The sequence below is a fragment of the Ahaetulla prasina genome, chromosome 13, assembly GCF_028640845.1.
Source record: "Ahaetulla prasina isolate Xishuangbanna chromosome 13, ASM2864084v1, whole genome shotgun sequence".
NCBI lineage: Eukaryota > Metazoa > Chordata > Lepidosauria > Squamata > Colubridae > Ahaetulla > Ahaetulla prasina.
In genome coordinates, this window is record NC_080551.1 from 11269991 (window position 1) to 11287535 (window position 17545).

The window sequence follows — 17545 nt, forward strand, 5'->3', positions numbered from 1 at the left end:
AGTTCCCCTTCTATTCCCTCATCTAAGTTGTTTATGAAGATATTGAAGAGTATTGGGCCTAAAATGGAACCTTGTGGCACCCCACTGCTTACTTCTCTCCATGTAGACTTAGACCCATTAAGGACTACTTACTACTCAGAATAAACTGAGAGCAGTTCAGCCTGGCAGCTGAGATGGATCTGGAGATGAGTGTTGGATTGGTTTGAGACTCTATAGCAGAGGTGCCCAACCTTGGCAACTTTAAGACCTGTGAACTTCCCCAGGCAGGGAATTCTGGGACTTCAAGTCCACAGGTCTTAAAGTTGTCAAGGTTCGGCACCCCAGCTCTATAGCAACAGATTTTGTACCGGCACCTGGGCACTATTTTATGCCTTAAGGCTGCTGTGAAAATGGCAGGACATCTGCAGTCTTGGGAGAGAGTAATATCATGGCTATCCACCCCTAAATATTTTTTTTTAATTTTATTTTTAAAACTTGTCAAACTGGTTTGAAATAGATATAGGCTCATCATTCTTGGCAAAGGAGAACATCAAGGTTTTGTATGTAGGCAGGTGTGCGGTTTTTCTCCCCCAGTGGTATTCAAAACGTCATAACATTAAAACAACACAGCTGGAAAACACAATGGTTTAGTGCTGGCTCTATGCCTTGCTTGGCACGTAAGCATATTTTTAATACTTTAAACATGGTTGGCATGGTTTGATAGTAGAAATTAACAAAATGTCCATAAACAAATTTCCTCAACTGTATCAGTGAAATTGACTAAGTATGTTAAAGGACAGAAACTGTACAAATCTTCAGCTTTGGACATCTTCATACAGTGCCAAGTCACAATTCGCTTAACTGTGATTTAATAACTGTTGGCATGGCCCATACCACATGCCATGTCATCAAATAATTTACCAACTACGTTGGCTGGATTGATGCAATATGGTGATGTTATCCATTCAGTCATGTCTGGCTCTTGGCAATTCTAAGAAGCCCAAATTTAACCATAGTTTACATCCTGGTTCATGCTGTGGGCAAAGTTATGAGCCATGGCGGATGGGTCAAGTTCATGCCATAGAGGAAGGCAAGGCAGCATTTGAACCCAAGGTGCTGAATGTATTCAACTGCATAATAGGGGATCCAGACCCCAGAAAAGTGGGTCAATTAAATAATCCTAACCCAACAGGGTTTCTTATTAGATTTTCGGAGATGGGGGAGGTTGAGGGTGGCCAAATTTCTGTTTTCACAATAAACCTGCCATGGTGGTCACTGATGCCTCCCATGCTCTCTTGTATCAGACTTGGAGAAGGAAGCATCTGCAACCTGGCACTCTCCAGCTCTCAGGAACCTCCCTGTAGGTGGCTCATCCGAAGGGCGCCAGGTTGGAAAAGGCTCAGTTGGATGCAGGCCGCAGAGGCAGCCAGCGCTGGGGAAACAACTTCCTTACTAATAAAGGAGAATATCTGTAGCTCAGGGTTGATATTAGATGTCCTTTGTGTTCTCTGAGCTTGCTTGTTTCCTTGCAGATGTTTCATTACCCAAACTAGGTAACATCATCAGTACCCTTAGGAGATAGGGGGTGTGCAGAGAGGAGGAGGACGACTATGGGGTCCTTGGTGATCTCTAAGTTTGCTAGTTTTCTTACAGACACTTCATGAGCCACACCAGGTGACATCAGTAGTGCTAGAAAGGAGTGGGTTTGTGGGGTGGAAGGAAGGAAAGAAGGAAAGAAGGAAGGAAAGAAGGAAGGAAGGAAGGAAGGAAGGGGGGAGGAGGAGGACAACTGTGAGCTCCTTGGTGCTCTCCCAGCTCAGTTTGTTTTCTTGCAGACCTCCTATGACCCAACCTAGGTAACATCATCAGCAGAGGTGGGTTTCAGCAGGTTCTGACCAGTTCTGGAGAACCAGTAGCAGAAATTTTGAGTAGTTTGGAGAACCAGTAGTAAAAATTCTGACTGGCCCTGCCCCCATCTATTCTCTGCCTCCCAATTTCCAGCTGATGGGGAGGAAATGGGGATTTTACAGTATCCTTCCCCTGGAGTGGGATGGGAATGGAGATTTTACAGTATCCTTCCCCTGGATTGGGGAGGAAATGGGGATTTTGCAGTAACCTTCTCCTGGATTGGGGAGGGAATGGAGATTTTACAGTGTCCTTCCCCTGCCACGCTCACCAAGCCACACCCACAGAACCGGTAGTAAAAAAAAATTTGAAACCCACCACCCATGAGCAGCGCTACTATTAGTACATCTTTCGCCGTGAATTGAAAACGTACTTGTTCATCCAAGCGGGACTGGCTTAATTCTTAATTCTTAATTTTTAAATTTTGAACTTTTTGAATTTTAATCATTTTAAATTGGGTATTCTGTTTTATTGGGTCAAATTTGACGGTTTTTAAATTTTTCGGCCATTATAGAATATGTTCTTTTAATTTGTGGTTTTAAAATTGTATCTTGTATTGTATTGTATTGTTTTAATTTGGCTGTACACCGCCCTGAGTCCTTCGGGAGAAGGGCGGTATAAAAATCGAAATAATCAATCAATCAATCAATCAATCAATCAATCAATCAATCATCGGACGATGATGCTTAGTCTGGCGACATTAGCATCCTCGGGCTAGCACCGAGGATATTAAGCTAGTTTGTGGGGAGGTCACGAAACGTCTGGCAGAAAACAAGCAAGCTCGGAGAGCACCAAGGAACTGCCCTCCCCTACCCCACCCCACTCCGTCCCTCCCTTCCAACCGCTTCCTTTTCCCGAGCAGCAGCAGCAGCAGCCTTTTCCCCCTCGCCCCCTCGCCCGGGAAAGCATCTCTCCTCCACCTCTCGTTCCGCGACCAGCAGCATCAGCATCAGCAGCAGCAACAGCGGTTGGAACCCGCAACTTCTTCTCTCTTCCTTTGGCGAGAAGAAGAAGAAGAAGTTGGCGAGGGCTCGGAGGGGCGCCCCATAGCGGCGGCGTTTCGAACCCAGGACTTTCTTCCCCCGCTTCCCCCCACCTCTTCTTTCCTTCTCCCCTCCCTCCCTACAAGTTACACCCCCTCGGCTCCGCCTTTTCGCCTTCTTTGCCTTTGCCCTGCCTTGGCTGCCCTTTCCTCCCCCCCCTTGCCTTGCCTTGCCTTGCGCCGGCTTCGCGGACTAACTTCGCGGCCAGGGTGGGAAGCGCGAAGAAGGCGTCGGTGCGGAGCGATGGAGCCGCCCCGAGGCGCGTGAAACTGGCAGGAGTGGAGGAGGCAGCGGCGGCGGCGGGGCCGGCAGCGGAGGCGCTTCTTCTTTTCATTTTTTCCGGCGTGCCGGGCGAAGAAAACGCCGCCGCCCCGTCTGGTTTCCTCGGCCTTTTCGGCTGGCCAAGTGGGGAGCGCGTGGGGGCGAAGGGGAGAAACTGGTCGGCTGGCTGGCCGGCCTTCCTTCCACCTCCCGACCATGGAAGATGTGAGTAATGCGGGGTTTGTTTGTTTGTTTGCGAGGCATGTTTTTTCTAAAAAATAAATAAAAAAATAAATAAATAAAAACTTTAAAAAGTTAAGTTTCCAGTCCTGTAGGGTAGTGCGCGGCTTGGCTTGCTTTAAAGAGGACGGGAGGGGACGGGGGTGGGATGTTTTTCCCAAATCCGGGAGCCCCCGTTTCCCCCTCCTTTTCCTCTCCAGCCTTTTTTTTTAAATTATTTAAATATTATTATTATTTTAAACCCGGACTTTGTTTTGCTCCCCCAAGTTAAACTTGGGTGAGTTTCAAGCCGAGCAGGGAGGAGGAAAGGAAAGGCTCTTAAGTTTTGTGTTGTGTTTCTGTGCGGGTGTGTATGTGTGTGTGTGTGTGTTTGGAAAGAGTTGATGGAAAGGGAGGATGGAGGCCCTTGCTTGGGTATGTGTGTGTGTGGGGGGGGGAGTGGGAGAGGGAGAGGGAGGGAAGGGAGAGAAGCGAAATCTAGGCCTTTTCTTCCTGCCTGCCAAGATTGCAGCTGACACCAAGCGGGAGGGAACTTAGAAGAAAGAAAGAAAGAAAAAAAAAGGCTGGGAAGGTTTGTTTTCCTGGGTGGGTGGGGGGCATCAGCCTGGGAAACCTGGGAGGGGGATGAGGGGGCGGGCGGTGCGAGGGGGGAACCATTGAGTTGTCTGATAGTCCCCAAAATTGATAAAAGATGTCAGGAAAAGTTTTGCTTGGCTGGCTGGGAGATGCTCTCAAGTTCCTTTCTTTCTTTCTTTATTTTTATTTCTTTCTTTAGTTTGTCAAAAACTTGTACGAGATAACAGGTATAAGTATAAACATGGATATGAGCACAGGAAATGGGGACAGTAGGACAGGGACAGTAGGCACGGTGGTGGGCTTATGCACGCCCCCTTACAGACCTCTTATGAATGGGGTGAGGTCAACGGTAGACAGTCTTAAGGTTAAAGTTTTTGGGGGTTTGGAGAAGAAACCACAGAGTCAGGTAGGGCATTCCAGGTGTTGACCACTCTGTTGCTGAAGTCTGTGTTTTCTGCAATCTAAGTTTGGAGCGGTTTTACCTTGAGTTTGTATCTATTGCGTGCTTGTTTTATTTGCAAAGCAGTGAGACAGTTTGAGAGGTTAATCGTGTTGGGGAGGTGAGTGGATTGGAGTTCAAATCTGGCCCTGTGTTTTGGGCAGGTAAGCGATCAGCAAGTAGCTCTTCCGCTTTAGTATGTTGGGAAAACATACTAAACTGACTGACATTCAGATTCAGATGCGGGGTTTGGATTTGACTACCTCTTGGGAATGCAGTGAACAGAGCTATCTAGGGCAGTTGGGGAGCCCTAAGCAGAGTCTTGGGGCACCCCCAGGCACTCAACCTGCCTTTCCTGCCAGCAGTTTCTGTCCCATACAATCCTGTCTTTTTGCATTCTCTGTCGGTCCTTCAACTATCCTGGCTGTGTTCATATAGGGCACCTTCACCTGTGTTTAAAATAATCATGGTTTATTCATTGCATCTCATTTCCTGGGTTTGTGCATAAACGATGCACCCGGCAACCTAATTTGCAAAATAATACAATAATAATGATAATTATCTGGGAGCCAAACTAAACTCACCTTTGGAATGTTGCATAAACGTAAGCCTGTTGGGTTTTCTATTTTCTTTCTTTTTGCACTGATGGGGAAAGGGGGGTTGGACTAGATGACCTCTTGAGTTACCGTTTAACATTCCAAAGATCCCTTAAGACAGAGAAGAAATATGAGCTGTATGAGGGACTGGGCTTGGGGGAAATTATGGAGCCTCGGATTCACACAATCTTGCGATCCAGTACTTAACAGCATTTCTATATCCTTTTTCTCTAGGATACCAGCTGCTTAGGTACGCCATTAAAATGAAATTTTGGCATCCTATCTCTGAACTCCAGATGCCCATGGAGCTTAGGGATTGCCACAATTAAATGGCTGTGCCTAAAAAACAAGAGGTAAAGCAACCTAAAGGGCCTTTTTTGATTACAATTCCCATCATCCCCTTTTTTTGCTGAGATCCTTAGCTCAGAAACAGCAGTGGGGAAATATATGCAAATCTAAGGGGCGTGCATAAGAGTACCAGTGTGCCTACCGTTCCTGTCCTAATATTCCCTTTGGTTGTATCCAATTCGTATGGTTATTTCATGTATATATACTGTTGTATTTGACAAAATAAATAAATAAAATAAAATAAATCTCCCGATTCTGATTGAACCATTTACTAAACTCAACATTTGATTTAGAAGATGCTCCTGTTCATCCTTTGCCAGTTGCCTTTGGAAGCCTGGGGGTGGAGAGAGAGAGAGAGAGAGAGAGAGAGAAGATGCATCGATTTAAATTTGCATTTCTGCAAAAAAAGAAAAATCTGCATGGCTATCTTAAAGGAAGTATTTCATCCTGTATGCTTGAAAGGAATTGCTTTCTAGAAGCAATTCTAGAATGAAGCCTGGCCTAGAATCAGGTTCTCTGAAGCCGATGGACTCGGATGCGACGTGTTGGGAAAGTGATGGGAGGGGATGACCAGGATGGTCAAACAGAGAGCTGCTGGCTTAACATGTCGTGGGAACCTGGTTGAAGGTAGTTTGTTCAGGAACTTTACTCAACTGCAACTTTAAGGCAACTCACAACCCACATTGTGCCCGTTTCTTGAATTGTAACTGTTGTTTGTATGCGCTGATGTTGCAAAAAAATAGAACTTATAGATGGAAACCTCCGAAGAGTTTGTTTCAGTCGCATCGTTTTTTGTTTTTTTAATCTTCAGCATGGGAACTTTATAGAACAGGCAGTTCTTGTCCTGCAAATATAATTCCATTCTTTTCAAAAGAATTTCCAGTTATCTTTTGTGCTTCTGAATCTGGATTGACCCCGACCGAGAGCAAACCATTCCTGTCTTTGACCTTAAAAGAGTTTAAACTAGAGTCCCCAAACTTGTCAGCTTTAAGACTTGTGGACTTCAATTCCCAGAATTCTCCAGCCAACATAGTTGAAGTCTACACTGACTTGAAGTCCAGAAGTCTTACAGCTGCCAAGTTTGAAGACCTCTGGTTTAAACAATTCATTTGGGTCTCTATTATTATTATTATTATTATTATTATTATTATTATCATCATCATCATCATCATCATCATCATCATCACTACTACTACTACTACTCCTCTCTCACCTCGTCCCTTGGTTGTTTTGTTCTTCCTTCCTTCCTTCCTTTTCTTTCTTTCTATAACTCTCGTCTGTTCAAATAGGGTCTTGCCTCCTTCTGCCAACAACCTGTTTGCATTCATTCTGTCAGGGCACTTCTATCCTGGCACCACGAGCCATTTCTCTCTCTCTCTCTCTCTCTCTCTCTCTCTCTCTCTCTCTCTCTCTCTCTCTCTCTCTCTCTCTCTCTCTCTCTCTCTCTCTCTCTCTTTTCTGCTTGCGGGGGCTGTTCTGCACACAGAAAAAAAAAAAAGGCTTTTCGCAAACCCTTCAGCTGTTCCGCCTTCTCAGAAGAGGAAACGGCCTTTTTAATGCTTTATAAGGATATGATAATAGTACGGTTTAAATCTGCTGATCGGCCTCTGTTGCTCCCCTGCCTGCCTCCTGCAGCAGAGAGGAGAAAGGCAGATAAAGCTTCATGCTTAAAAAGGATCTGACATTGCTTGAGAACAGGGAGGAGATCCAAAGAATCTTGGGCTGTGATCGGTAATCCACAGAGGAGCTGTGAAGATGTACCATTTAAACTAGCACATCAATCAGTCAGATTAGGGGGACCTTAGAGGTCTTCTAGTCCAACCCCCCCACACACACACACCCCACCCCTCCCACCCCCGTCAAGCAGGAGATCTTATTTCAGATAAGTGGTTGTTCAGTCTCTTTCTTAAAAGCCTCCAATGATGGAGCACTCACAACTTCTGGAGGCAAGCTGTTCCACTGGTTAATTGTCCTCACTGTCAGGAAGCTTCTCCTTAATTCCAGGTTGTTTCTCTCCTTGATTAATTTTCATCCACTGTTGTGTTTTTTTTTAAATCTTGCCTTCAGGTGCTTTGGAACATAAGTTGACCCCCCTCTTTTTTGTGGCAGCCCCTCTAATACTGAAATGTTGCTGTCATGTCGCCTCCTAGGCCTTCTTTTCCCTAGACTAGATATACCCAATATGTTCTTCATATGTTTTAGTCTCCAGGCCTTTAATCCAGGGGTGAAATGCTCCCAGTTCGGACCGGATCGCGTGATCCGGTAGCGATGGGGGCAGGTAGTTCGGAGAACCGGTAGCAAAAATCCCTGTCCCCCCGCCCCACTACTGCCCACGCCTTGCTGTTCCTCTTCGCTGTCCCTGAAGCGCTCGGTGGTGATATAGCTGCAAACAGCCTTAAATGACTGCCACAGCACTTCAAAGGGCCGCACTACAGCTGATCAGCGCTGTAGGCAGCTAGTAGACCGGTGCCTCTATTTTTAAAGAAAGTAGACCGGGGCCTCTCACTAAAAGGCAATTGGTAGACCGTTTTTAAAGAAGGTAGACAGTGGCCTCCCAAGTTTTGTATACTTTATTATTTTTATTATTTATTATTATTGACCATGCCCATTCAGTCACCTGACCACCAAGCCACACCCACCAATTAAGCCACACCCACAGAACCGGTAGGGAAAATTTTTAGATTTCAACCCTGCTTTAATCGTCTTCTTAGTTGCACTTCTCTACAATCAGGCTGCCTTAAAACCAAGCCAGGGAATTTATTTTCCTTCAGATACCACAAACAACTTGCTCCTGGCCTTCTCTCATCGTTGGCCAGGACGACTGGAGAGCATCTCTCAACGCTGGTGAGTTATCTAGAAAATTGCAGCTGAGGAACATCACAAGTTTCCATTTTCAACCTTGACACAACTAGACCCATTGTCTGTCCAGCCCAGCATTGGCTTACGGTAGCTGATAATGATTTTCCCATTAGAAAATGAACTGAAGATGAAGCACCAGTAGGCAGGGGTGGGTGTCAAATTTTTTTAGCAAGGGGTTCTCTGCCTGGTTGCTGGGTGGGCGTGGCCATGGTGGGCGTGGTCTAGTCAGCTTCCTGCTCCATAGTGGGGGGGCATTTTTGCCCTCCCTGGACTCTGGAGGCTTTTTTCCAGCCTCCGGGAGGGAAAAACGGCCTCTCCAGGCCCTGGAGGCCCTCTGGAGGCCAGAAACGGGCCTCTTTCTGGCTTTCTCGAACTTCCAGTAGGCCCGTTTTTCGCCCAATCCCACACACGCGCCCTGCACTTAACCTGCATCCAAAATGGGCCACGTGGGGACTCCTGGGAGGGGAGAGGAGGAGTGGGTGGGGCCAGCCAGGAGTGGGATTTGGGGGGGGGTTTCTCCGAACTGCACAGAATCTTAGCTAGAGGTTCTTCCGAACCCCTGCGAACCCCCAGCAGCCCACCCCTGCCAGCAGGCCTCTTTCCTGGTTCCCCCAACCACCATTTGTTCAGTTAAACCAATTCTCTGAATGCAAACAACATGGAACCTCTACCTAAGCTAAACATTGCTACCTGGATTTGCACGATTCATTAGCCTAAAACGTAGCCGGCTACTTTGTGATTTACTCTGTTGTGCAAATCCAGTCATTTCATGCAAATTATTCCTTTCAACCATTCTGCAGCTAGGGAGGGACCAAAGAGTGATTTCCTTCCTGTCCTTTCTGTTGGTAAAAACTGGGAGTTTTAGCTAAGATTGTAACTTGTGGCATTGCGGTGATTTTTTTCCAAATGAATTAACAGCACCCGGTGTAAAGATTTAGCAACTGCTCCTGTATTTTGAACTTATGTCCTTGAGAACTTAAGATATATAATAGTTACCTTGCTGGATCATTTGATATAGTTTTATGCAGTGGTGGGATTCAAGTAATTTAACAACCGGTTCTCTGCCCTAATGATTTCTTCCAACAACCAGTTTGCCAAACTGCTCAGAAAGTTAACAACCGGTTCTCCCGAAGTGGTGCGAACTGGCTGAATCCCACCACTGATTTTATGGAGTTTTTCCCCCCATAACTGGACAGTCAGATGTTTTTGAACAAGTTCATAATTCTCTCATCCTTACGTTATTGTTTGCTTTTGGCATCTGGAATATTTTTTTTTAATTGCCGAAGGAATACAGCATTTATGGATCGGTTTTATGTATTTTTAAAACCTTTGAGGCTTAGCCCTGCGCCTCTTTATTTCCTTTTTAGACGTGCTTTCGTTACTCAAAACAATTTGCTCCTTATTTCATAATGCTGCTTTTATGAGGTGTGACAACTTCATTCTGACTGCGTCGTCGTAGCCTGCCAACAGTGTGAAGAAATAGAACATCGTAACAATTCTTACGTACATTCTGTATTTCTGCAGATGTGCTGCTTGGAGCCCGGCCGTTCATCGCCTGACAAAGCTTTCTCTAAAAAGGGTTTTTGAGGTGATATCGGAAAGAACAACAATAACAACACCTATAGCTACCAATTTCAGCTTGTGGGTGGCCATAAGCTAATGTACAATCATGGGTGTTCGCCTCCATGCTGACATCCCTCTTCTTCACTCCTGTGGGTGTCATGGAAACCATACAAACAAACCCGAGCCTCTATTTTAACTTAATGGTTAGAATGGGAAGGGGTGGTCCTGCATTTTGACCTGGTTTATATACCATTCTAAGCCACCACAGACACCCTTTAAATACCTTTTGTGGTCACGGGACCCCCCAAGACTTAACTCAAGATTTAAATCATAACATTTCTTGAAGCCTTCGTGAACCCCCTGCGTCGACAGGTTGAGGGCCGTGGTGGCTCAGGCTGTAAGAAGCCTGTTATTAAAACACAGCTGCTTGCAATTACTGCAGGTTCAAGTCCCACCAGGCCCAAGGTTGACTCAGCCTTCCATCCTTTATAAGGTAGGTAAAATGAAGACCCAGATTGTTGGGGTGGGGCAATAAGTTGACTTTGTAAATATACAAATAGAATGAGACTATTGCCTTACACACTGTAAGCCGCCCTGAGTCTTCGGAGAAGGGCAGGATATAAATGTAAACAAAAAAAAAAAGAAAAAAGAAAAGAGAACTACTGCTCTAAGCCAGGGATGGCTAACCTTTTTGCCGTTGCGTGCCAAAAGTGGGGGGAGCATGGGGGAGGGGTTGCGCACATGCCCACATGCATAATGCAATACCCCTGCATGTTCCGCTCGCCCGCATGCACATGCGACCCCTCCATGCTCCCCCACCCCGCACATGGGTGCACAAATCCCCGTGCTCTCCCTGCGCATGCGTGCGTGACCCCGCAGCCCGTTTTGGGCCTGGCAAGCCTCCATGAAACCTCTTGGGACCAAAAACAGGTTGCGGGAGGGGGCACTGCATGCCCCCCCGTGGCATATTTTGGCGCGGAGAGATACACCACTCCACTGTGCTTCCCCCACCTTTGAATCTCCCGCATGCATCCCGCCCTGCACCAGAGACCCGAAAATCAGCTGGCCGGCGGGACGCGTGCGCACATGTGCAGTGGAGTTGAGCTGGGCGATGGCTCATGTGCCCACAGAAAGGGCTCCGTGTGCCACCTGTGGCACGCATGCCATAGGTTCACCATCACGGCTCTAAGCTTTTATGTAGTTTACGGGTAATCCTTGACTTACGACCATTCTCTGTTGTGACTCTGATGTCACAACAGATGTCCAAAAAAAGGGTACTTACAACTCAGATTAAAAGTTCTGACTGCCGCCCCTCCCATAGTCATGTGGGATGGTCACATTTTTGGCACCTGGCCCCCCGTTTACAGCTGCTTGCAGGATCCCGGGGTTACATTCTGATGATTTCCAGGTAACATTCAGATGCCAAGCCCAGAAAGTTTACGCTATTTCAATACGTGGTTTATTGCAGCACAGTTATTAAAGGCACAAGAGATGGAAAGATTCAGCACTGCCCACTAGGAAGGAATGGTCAGCGAAATTGACAAATCTTGTGGAGCTGGATAAACTAACTTCTTTGATTAGAGACAACACATGATCTATATTTATGGGTGGCTAGAAGACTCTTAGGGACCGAAATGAAAAAAACAACAACCCTATCTTGTGATTTATGGTTCTGACAATTAGATGGGATAGATCAGTGATGGCGAACATTTTCGGCACCGAGCGCCCAAACCGGAACTCAAGCACGTGTGCATACGCATGCGTGCACTGGAGTCCTGAAAACCCAAAGACCAGTTGGCCAGTGCGCATGCACGCGCCAACCAGCCTGGTCTTCGCGGGCTCCGGCCAGTTGATGTTTGGGTTTCCGGCATGCGCATGTGCACTGTCTAGCCCGTCTTCTGGAGCGCCGGAAACCCAAAGACCAGCTGGCTGGCACATGTGCCCACAGAGAGGGCTCCGTGTGCCACCTGTGGCACGCATGCCATAGGTTCACCATCATGGCTCTAAGCTTTTATGTAGTTTACGGGTAATCCTTGACTTACGACCATTCTCTGTTGTGACTCTGATGTCACAACAGATGTCCAAAAAAAGGGTACTTACAACTCAGATTAAAAGTTCTGACTGCCGCCCCTCCCATAGTCATGTGGGATGGTCACATTTTTGGCACCTGGCCCCCCGTTTACAGCTGCTTGCAGGATCCCGGGGTTACATTCTGATGATTTCCAGGTAACATTCAAATGCCAAGCCCAGAAAGTTTACGCTATTTCAATACGTGGTTTATTGCAGCACAGTTATTAAAGGCACAAGAGATGGAAAGATTCAGCACTGCCCACTAGGAAGGAATGGTCAGCGAAATTGACAAATCTTGTGGAGCTGGATAAACTAACTTCTTTGATTAGAGACAACACATGATCTATATTTATGGGTGGCTAGAAGACTCTTAGGGACCGAAATGAAAAAAACAACAACCCTATCTTGTGATTTATGGTTCTGACAATTAGATGGGATAGATCAGTGATGGCGAACATTTTCGGCACCGAGCGCCCAAACCGGAACTCAAGCACGTGTGCATACGCATGCGTGCACTGGAGTCCTGAAAACCCAAAGACCAGTTGGCCAGTGCGCATGCACGCGCCAACCAGCCTGGTCTTCGCGGGCTCCGGCCAGTTGATGTTTGGGTTTCCGGCATGCGCATGTGCACTGTCTAGCCCGTCTTCTGGAGCGCCGGAAACCCAAAGACCAGCTGGCTGGCACATGTGCCCACAGAGAGGGCTCTGCATGTCACCTCTGGCACGCATGCCATAGGTTCGCCATCACAGGGATAGATAGAGAGAAATGACATAACTATGGAGAGATTGGTTAAAATATAATTGTGGTTTTGCCTGCTATGGAGAATATCAAAAGCCACTGCTTTGTATTTTCTTTAATTTCCCTCCCCCCCTTTCTTGCATTTCTCTTTGCTTTCTTTCTTTTTCTCTTTCCTTCCTTATTCTGGTAGTCCTCAACTTTCAGCCGTTAATTTAGTGACTGTTCAAAGTTACAATGAAAAAGGTGACTTACAATGATTTTTCACACTTACCACCGTTGCCGCATCCCCATGGTCACATGACCAAAATTCAGATGCTTGGCAGCGGATTCATATTTATGACAGTTGCATAAATATGATGCAACCTGGGGTCATGTGATCAGCATAGTCAGTGCGGAATCCAGATTCACTTAAACCATGTTATTAACTCAACAAATGCAATGAGTCATTTATTGACAATTGTTAAATTAACAATAAAAGGGACACGGTGGCTTAGTGGGTAAGACGCTGAGCTTGTCGATCGAAAGGTCGGCAGTTCAGTGGTTCGAATCCCTAGCGCTGCGTAACGGGGTGAGCTCCCGTTATTTGTCCCAGTTTTTGCCAACCTAGCAGTTTGAAAGCACGTAAAAAATGCAAGTAGAAAAATAGGGACCACCTTTGGTGGGAAGGGAACAGCGTTCCATGCGCCTTTGGTGTTGAGTCATGCCGGCCACATGACCACGGAGACATCTTCGGACAGCGCTGGCTCTTTGGCTTTGAAACGGAGATGAGCATCGGCCCCTAGAGTCAGGAACGACTAGCACATGTGCGAGGAGAACCTTTACCTTTACCTTTTAAATTAACAATTGTGGCAAGAAACATTGTAAAATGGGGCAAAACTCACTTAACAAATGTTCCACTTAGCCACGTAAATTTTGGGCTCAATTGTTGTTGTAATTTGAAGATTACCTGTCTTATAGATTGTATAGTTGTTGTTTTTTCGGAAGTCTTGACATATCCCTGTCAATTTAACTGTCAGTTTCCCCAACCATACTTATTTTCTTTTATTTACTGCTTGGAAGAAAGCTTAGACAAGGAAGAAAGGCTTAATGTAATCTTGACGTGGTATTTAAACTTGATGTGCACCCAGCCAGTGTAGGGTCAGAAAGAATTCAGTTAACTTGGCTGCACATGTACCTCGCTCCTTGCTAAGGGGGGGTGGTGTGTCACGTGAATCTGTGTCATGTACAGGTGCACCCCTTTCTAGTTCATTTGTACAACTACAAAAACACAAATTAGGATGAACAAAGCTTGCAGATTCCAGCAACTGGAAAGACTTCTTTTCAAAGCTGCTGCAGGCATCTATCGGTGACGTATACCTGGGGTCAGTTATGCAGAAAAATGCAGTGCCGGTTTTTTTTTAAAAAAATTTTTTTATTAAACAGTTTGTCTTTAAAAGCAACACAAAAAACAATCACACATGTATAAAAACAAGACATGTCAAGATATAACGTATTAAACATTACATAACATTGATGGTAATTTTACAGCATTTCGTACCAACTTATGTATTTTGCTTTTTTAATTCTCTATTATGTCATTTCTATTTACTATTCAATAGTAGAATAATCGCATTACTCCAATATATACATTATAATATTTATTGTTCTTATCTACACATTTATATTTGTTTATATTTACATCTCTTCATTTAATGTTGTTCAGTTACTTTAAGTTACATCAATACTAAGTTAAACATTTCTTGTTTTGATTTCTATTTTCGAGCCAAATTTTATTCCATATTTTATAATATTCCGAATCCTCTCTCTCTTTCAACGCCATAGTCATTTTATCCATCTCTGCGCATTCTAGAATTTTCCTTATTACTGTTTTGTCTGAGGGTACGTTTTTTTGTTTCTAATTTTTTGCAAATGTGATTCTTGCTGCTTGCAATATAATGTGGGTCCAATATTCCTAATAAAAACAGTTTAAAAAGTGCTGTTTTTAACTACAAGCTAATGTGACGCTTTCACGCAAGCACCCTTGTACACGAGGATTATTCAGGAGCAAAGCAGACAAGTGATCAAGAGCTGCAGCATTTATTTGCAGGCTGTCTTGAAGGGTGTAAGAGCTTAAGGCCGAGTGTGCAAGAATAAGTGTTAAAGAAACCATCCTGTTTCTAAAAATGGCATCTAAAAAGCTTCTGTCAGAAGTCCCAGTACGCCTAAATTTGTACACAGATCTGAAGGTTACAGGAAAGACACAACTTCCTGATATCTTCAGTAGATTTCTTTTAGAGCCCTGTCTCTTAACACAGCGATATGAGTTGACAAAAGTCGAAAGCACGAAATTTGGTTCATATTGAACTGATTTCAAATTATGGACCCGAGGTAACCTTAGGTTACTAGTCATCTGGATGTTGTTGTTGTTGTTGTTGTTGTTATCACTGCAGCATAAGAATAATTCTGTTGACCTTTGAAAAGCTTCACATTCAGGGTATCTTACAGCACTTGCTTGCTCAGTTCTGCTTGGAAATAAAATCCTATTGTCCTATAGAACATGCTCCAGGCTAAGACTTTGTGATGCGTTTAAGCCTTGGCTTCTAAAAATACAAACTGAGCAAAATATCACTTGCATCCTGAAACATAGCAAAATAGCAAAGGGATTTTTGCATCCAAGAATTCTCGGCCGTACACAAACAGTATTTATATACATGGTGACCATGATGGGGTTTTAATGCTTCAGGACCTCAGCACATTGTTCGGCATGAGTGTATATGCAGATAGAATAGAATAGAATTTTCTACTGGCCAAGCGTGATTGGACACACAAGGAATTTGTCTTGGTGCATATGCTTTCAGTGTACATAAAAGTAAAAATAAGTTCATCAAGAATTCTAAGGTACAACACTTAATGATAGTCATAGGGTACAAATAAGCAATCAGGAAACAATAGCAATATAAATCGTAAGGATACAAGCAACAAAGTTACAGTCATACAGTCATAAGTGGAAGGAGATGGGTGATGGGAACGATGAGAAGATTAATAGTAGTCCAGATTTAGTAAATAGTTTGACAGTGTTGAAGGAATTATTTGTTTAGCAGAGTGATGGCGTTCAGGAAGAAACTGTTCTTGTGTCTAGTTGTTCTGGTGTGCAATGCTCTATAGCATCGTCGTTTTGAGGGTAAGAGTTGAAACAGTTTATGTCCAGGATGTGAGGGGTCTGTAAATATTTTCACAGCCCTCTTTTGACTCCTGCAGTATACAGGTCCTCAGTGGGAGGCAGGTTGGTAGCAATTGTTTTTTCTGCAGTTCTAATTATCCTCTGAAGTCTGTGTTTGTCTTGTTGGGGTATTGAACCAAACCAGACAGTTATAGAGGTGTAGATGACAAACTCAATAATTCCTCTGTAGAATTGTATCAGCAGGTCCTTGGGCAGTTTGAGCTTTCTGAGTTGGCGCAGAAAGAACATTCTTTGTTGTGCTTTTTTGATGACGTTTTTGATGTTAGCTGTCGATTTTAGATCTTGCGATGTGGTAGAACCTAGAAATTTGAAGGTCTCTACTGTTGATGTGTTGTCTAGTATTGTAAGAGGTGGAAGTATGGAAGGGTTTCCTAAAGTCTACCACCATTTCTATGGTTTCGAATGTGTTCAATTTCAGATTGTTCCAGTCACACTACGAGGCTAGTCGTTCAACCTCCCATCTGCATGCGGATTCATCATTGTCTCGAATGAGACCGATCACTGTTGTGTCATCTGCAAACTTCAGTAGTTTAACAGATGGATCATTGGAGATGCAGTCATTGGTATACTGAGAGAAGAGAAGTGGGACAGCATACAGCCTTGGGGGCCTGGGCTAATTGTACAGGTATCTGATGTGATTCTGCTTAGCTTCACCTGGCGGTTCCTGTTTGTTAGGAAGCTTATGATCCACTTACAAGTGTGTTCAGGTACCTGTAGCTGTGAAATATTTATTTATTTATTTACTTATTTATTTATTTATTTATTTATTTAGTCACACAGTATATATAAGCATAAGCATGAAATAACTATACAATATATAAGCATATATATAAGCATGATATGTCATAACTATATTAATTGGATAAAACGAAAGGAAACAATAGGACAGGAACGGTAGGCACGCTTGTGCTCTTAGGTCTTAAATAGGTCTTGCACTTCCTTTTCTGTGATCACTAGGGGTTGTGAACCCAGTGGGATGGGGTCAGTTGTAGGAGGCTTGGCTGTTGTTGGTGTGTTTGAAATGGGGGTTGTGAAGATAGGTGACTGTAGTTTCCTTTCAAACCTGCAGTAAAACACATTCAGGTCATCTGCCAGTTGCTGATTTCCTTCAGCTGGGAAGGAGGTTTGCCGTAGCCAGTGATATTTTTAAGAGTTTTCCACATGTTTGCTCGTTTGTTGAGAACTTGTTTTCTGTAGGCTTCCTCTTTGGAACAATGTAGCTGCTTAAATTTAGCTATGAACCAAGGTTTGTTGTTACTGTATATTCGCAGGTTCCTGGTGGGTACACATAGGTCTTCACAGAAGTTGACATATGATGTTACAGTCTCTGTGAGTTCATCTAAATCTGCAGAGGTACTTTCAAAAACATTCCAATCAGTGCAGTCAAGGCAGGCCTGTAGCTTTACCTTTGCCTCCTCAATCCAGGTCTTCACTGATTTAATTGTTGGTTTTGTGGTTTTAAGTCTTTGCCTGTAAGCAGGTACAAGGTGAATCATGCAATGATCAGAGTGTCCTACAGCTGCTCATGGTAAAGACTGTTAAGCATCTTTTAGTGTTGTGTAGCAATGGTCTAAACTATTCTTGCCTCTAGTGGGACAATTGACATGCTGAAAGTATTTTGGTAATTCTTTCCTTAAGTTTGCCTTGTTTAGATCTCCCAAAATAATGGCCAGTGAATCAGGGTATTTGGCTTCAGCCTCCATAATTT

General features: G+C 44.4%; 1 protein-coding gene across 1 annotated transcript in view; it reads left to right on the plus strand.

The window, feature by feature from the left end:
• The first annotated feature begins 2741 nt into the window (after positions 1-2741).
• The window catches only part of PLEKHO2 (pleckstrin homology domain containing O2), a 49724-nt gene continuing 34920 nt past the window's right edge, over positions 2742-17545 (plus strand). Inside the window, exon 1 of the mRNA XM_058156196.1 lies at positions 2742-3413. Within this exon, the coding sequence (XP_058012179.1) occupies positions 3405-3413 (9 nt within the window). The 5' untranslated portion in view covers positions 2742-3404. The remainder of the gene's footprint in view (positions 3414-17545) is intronic.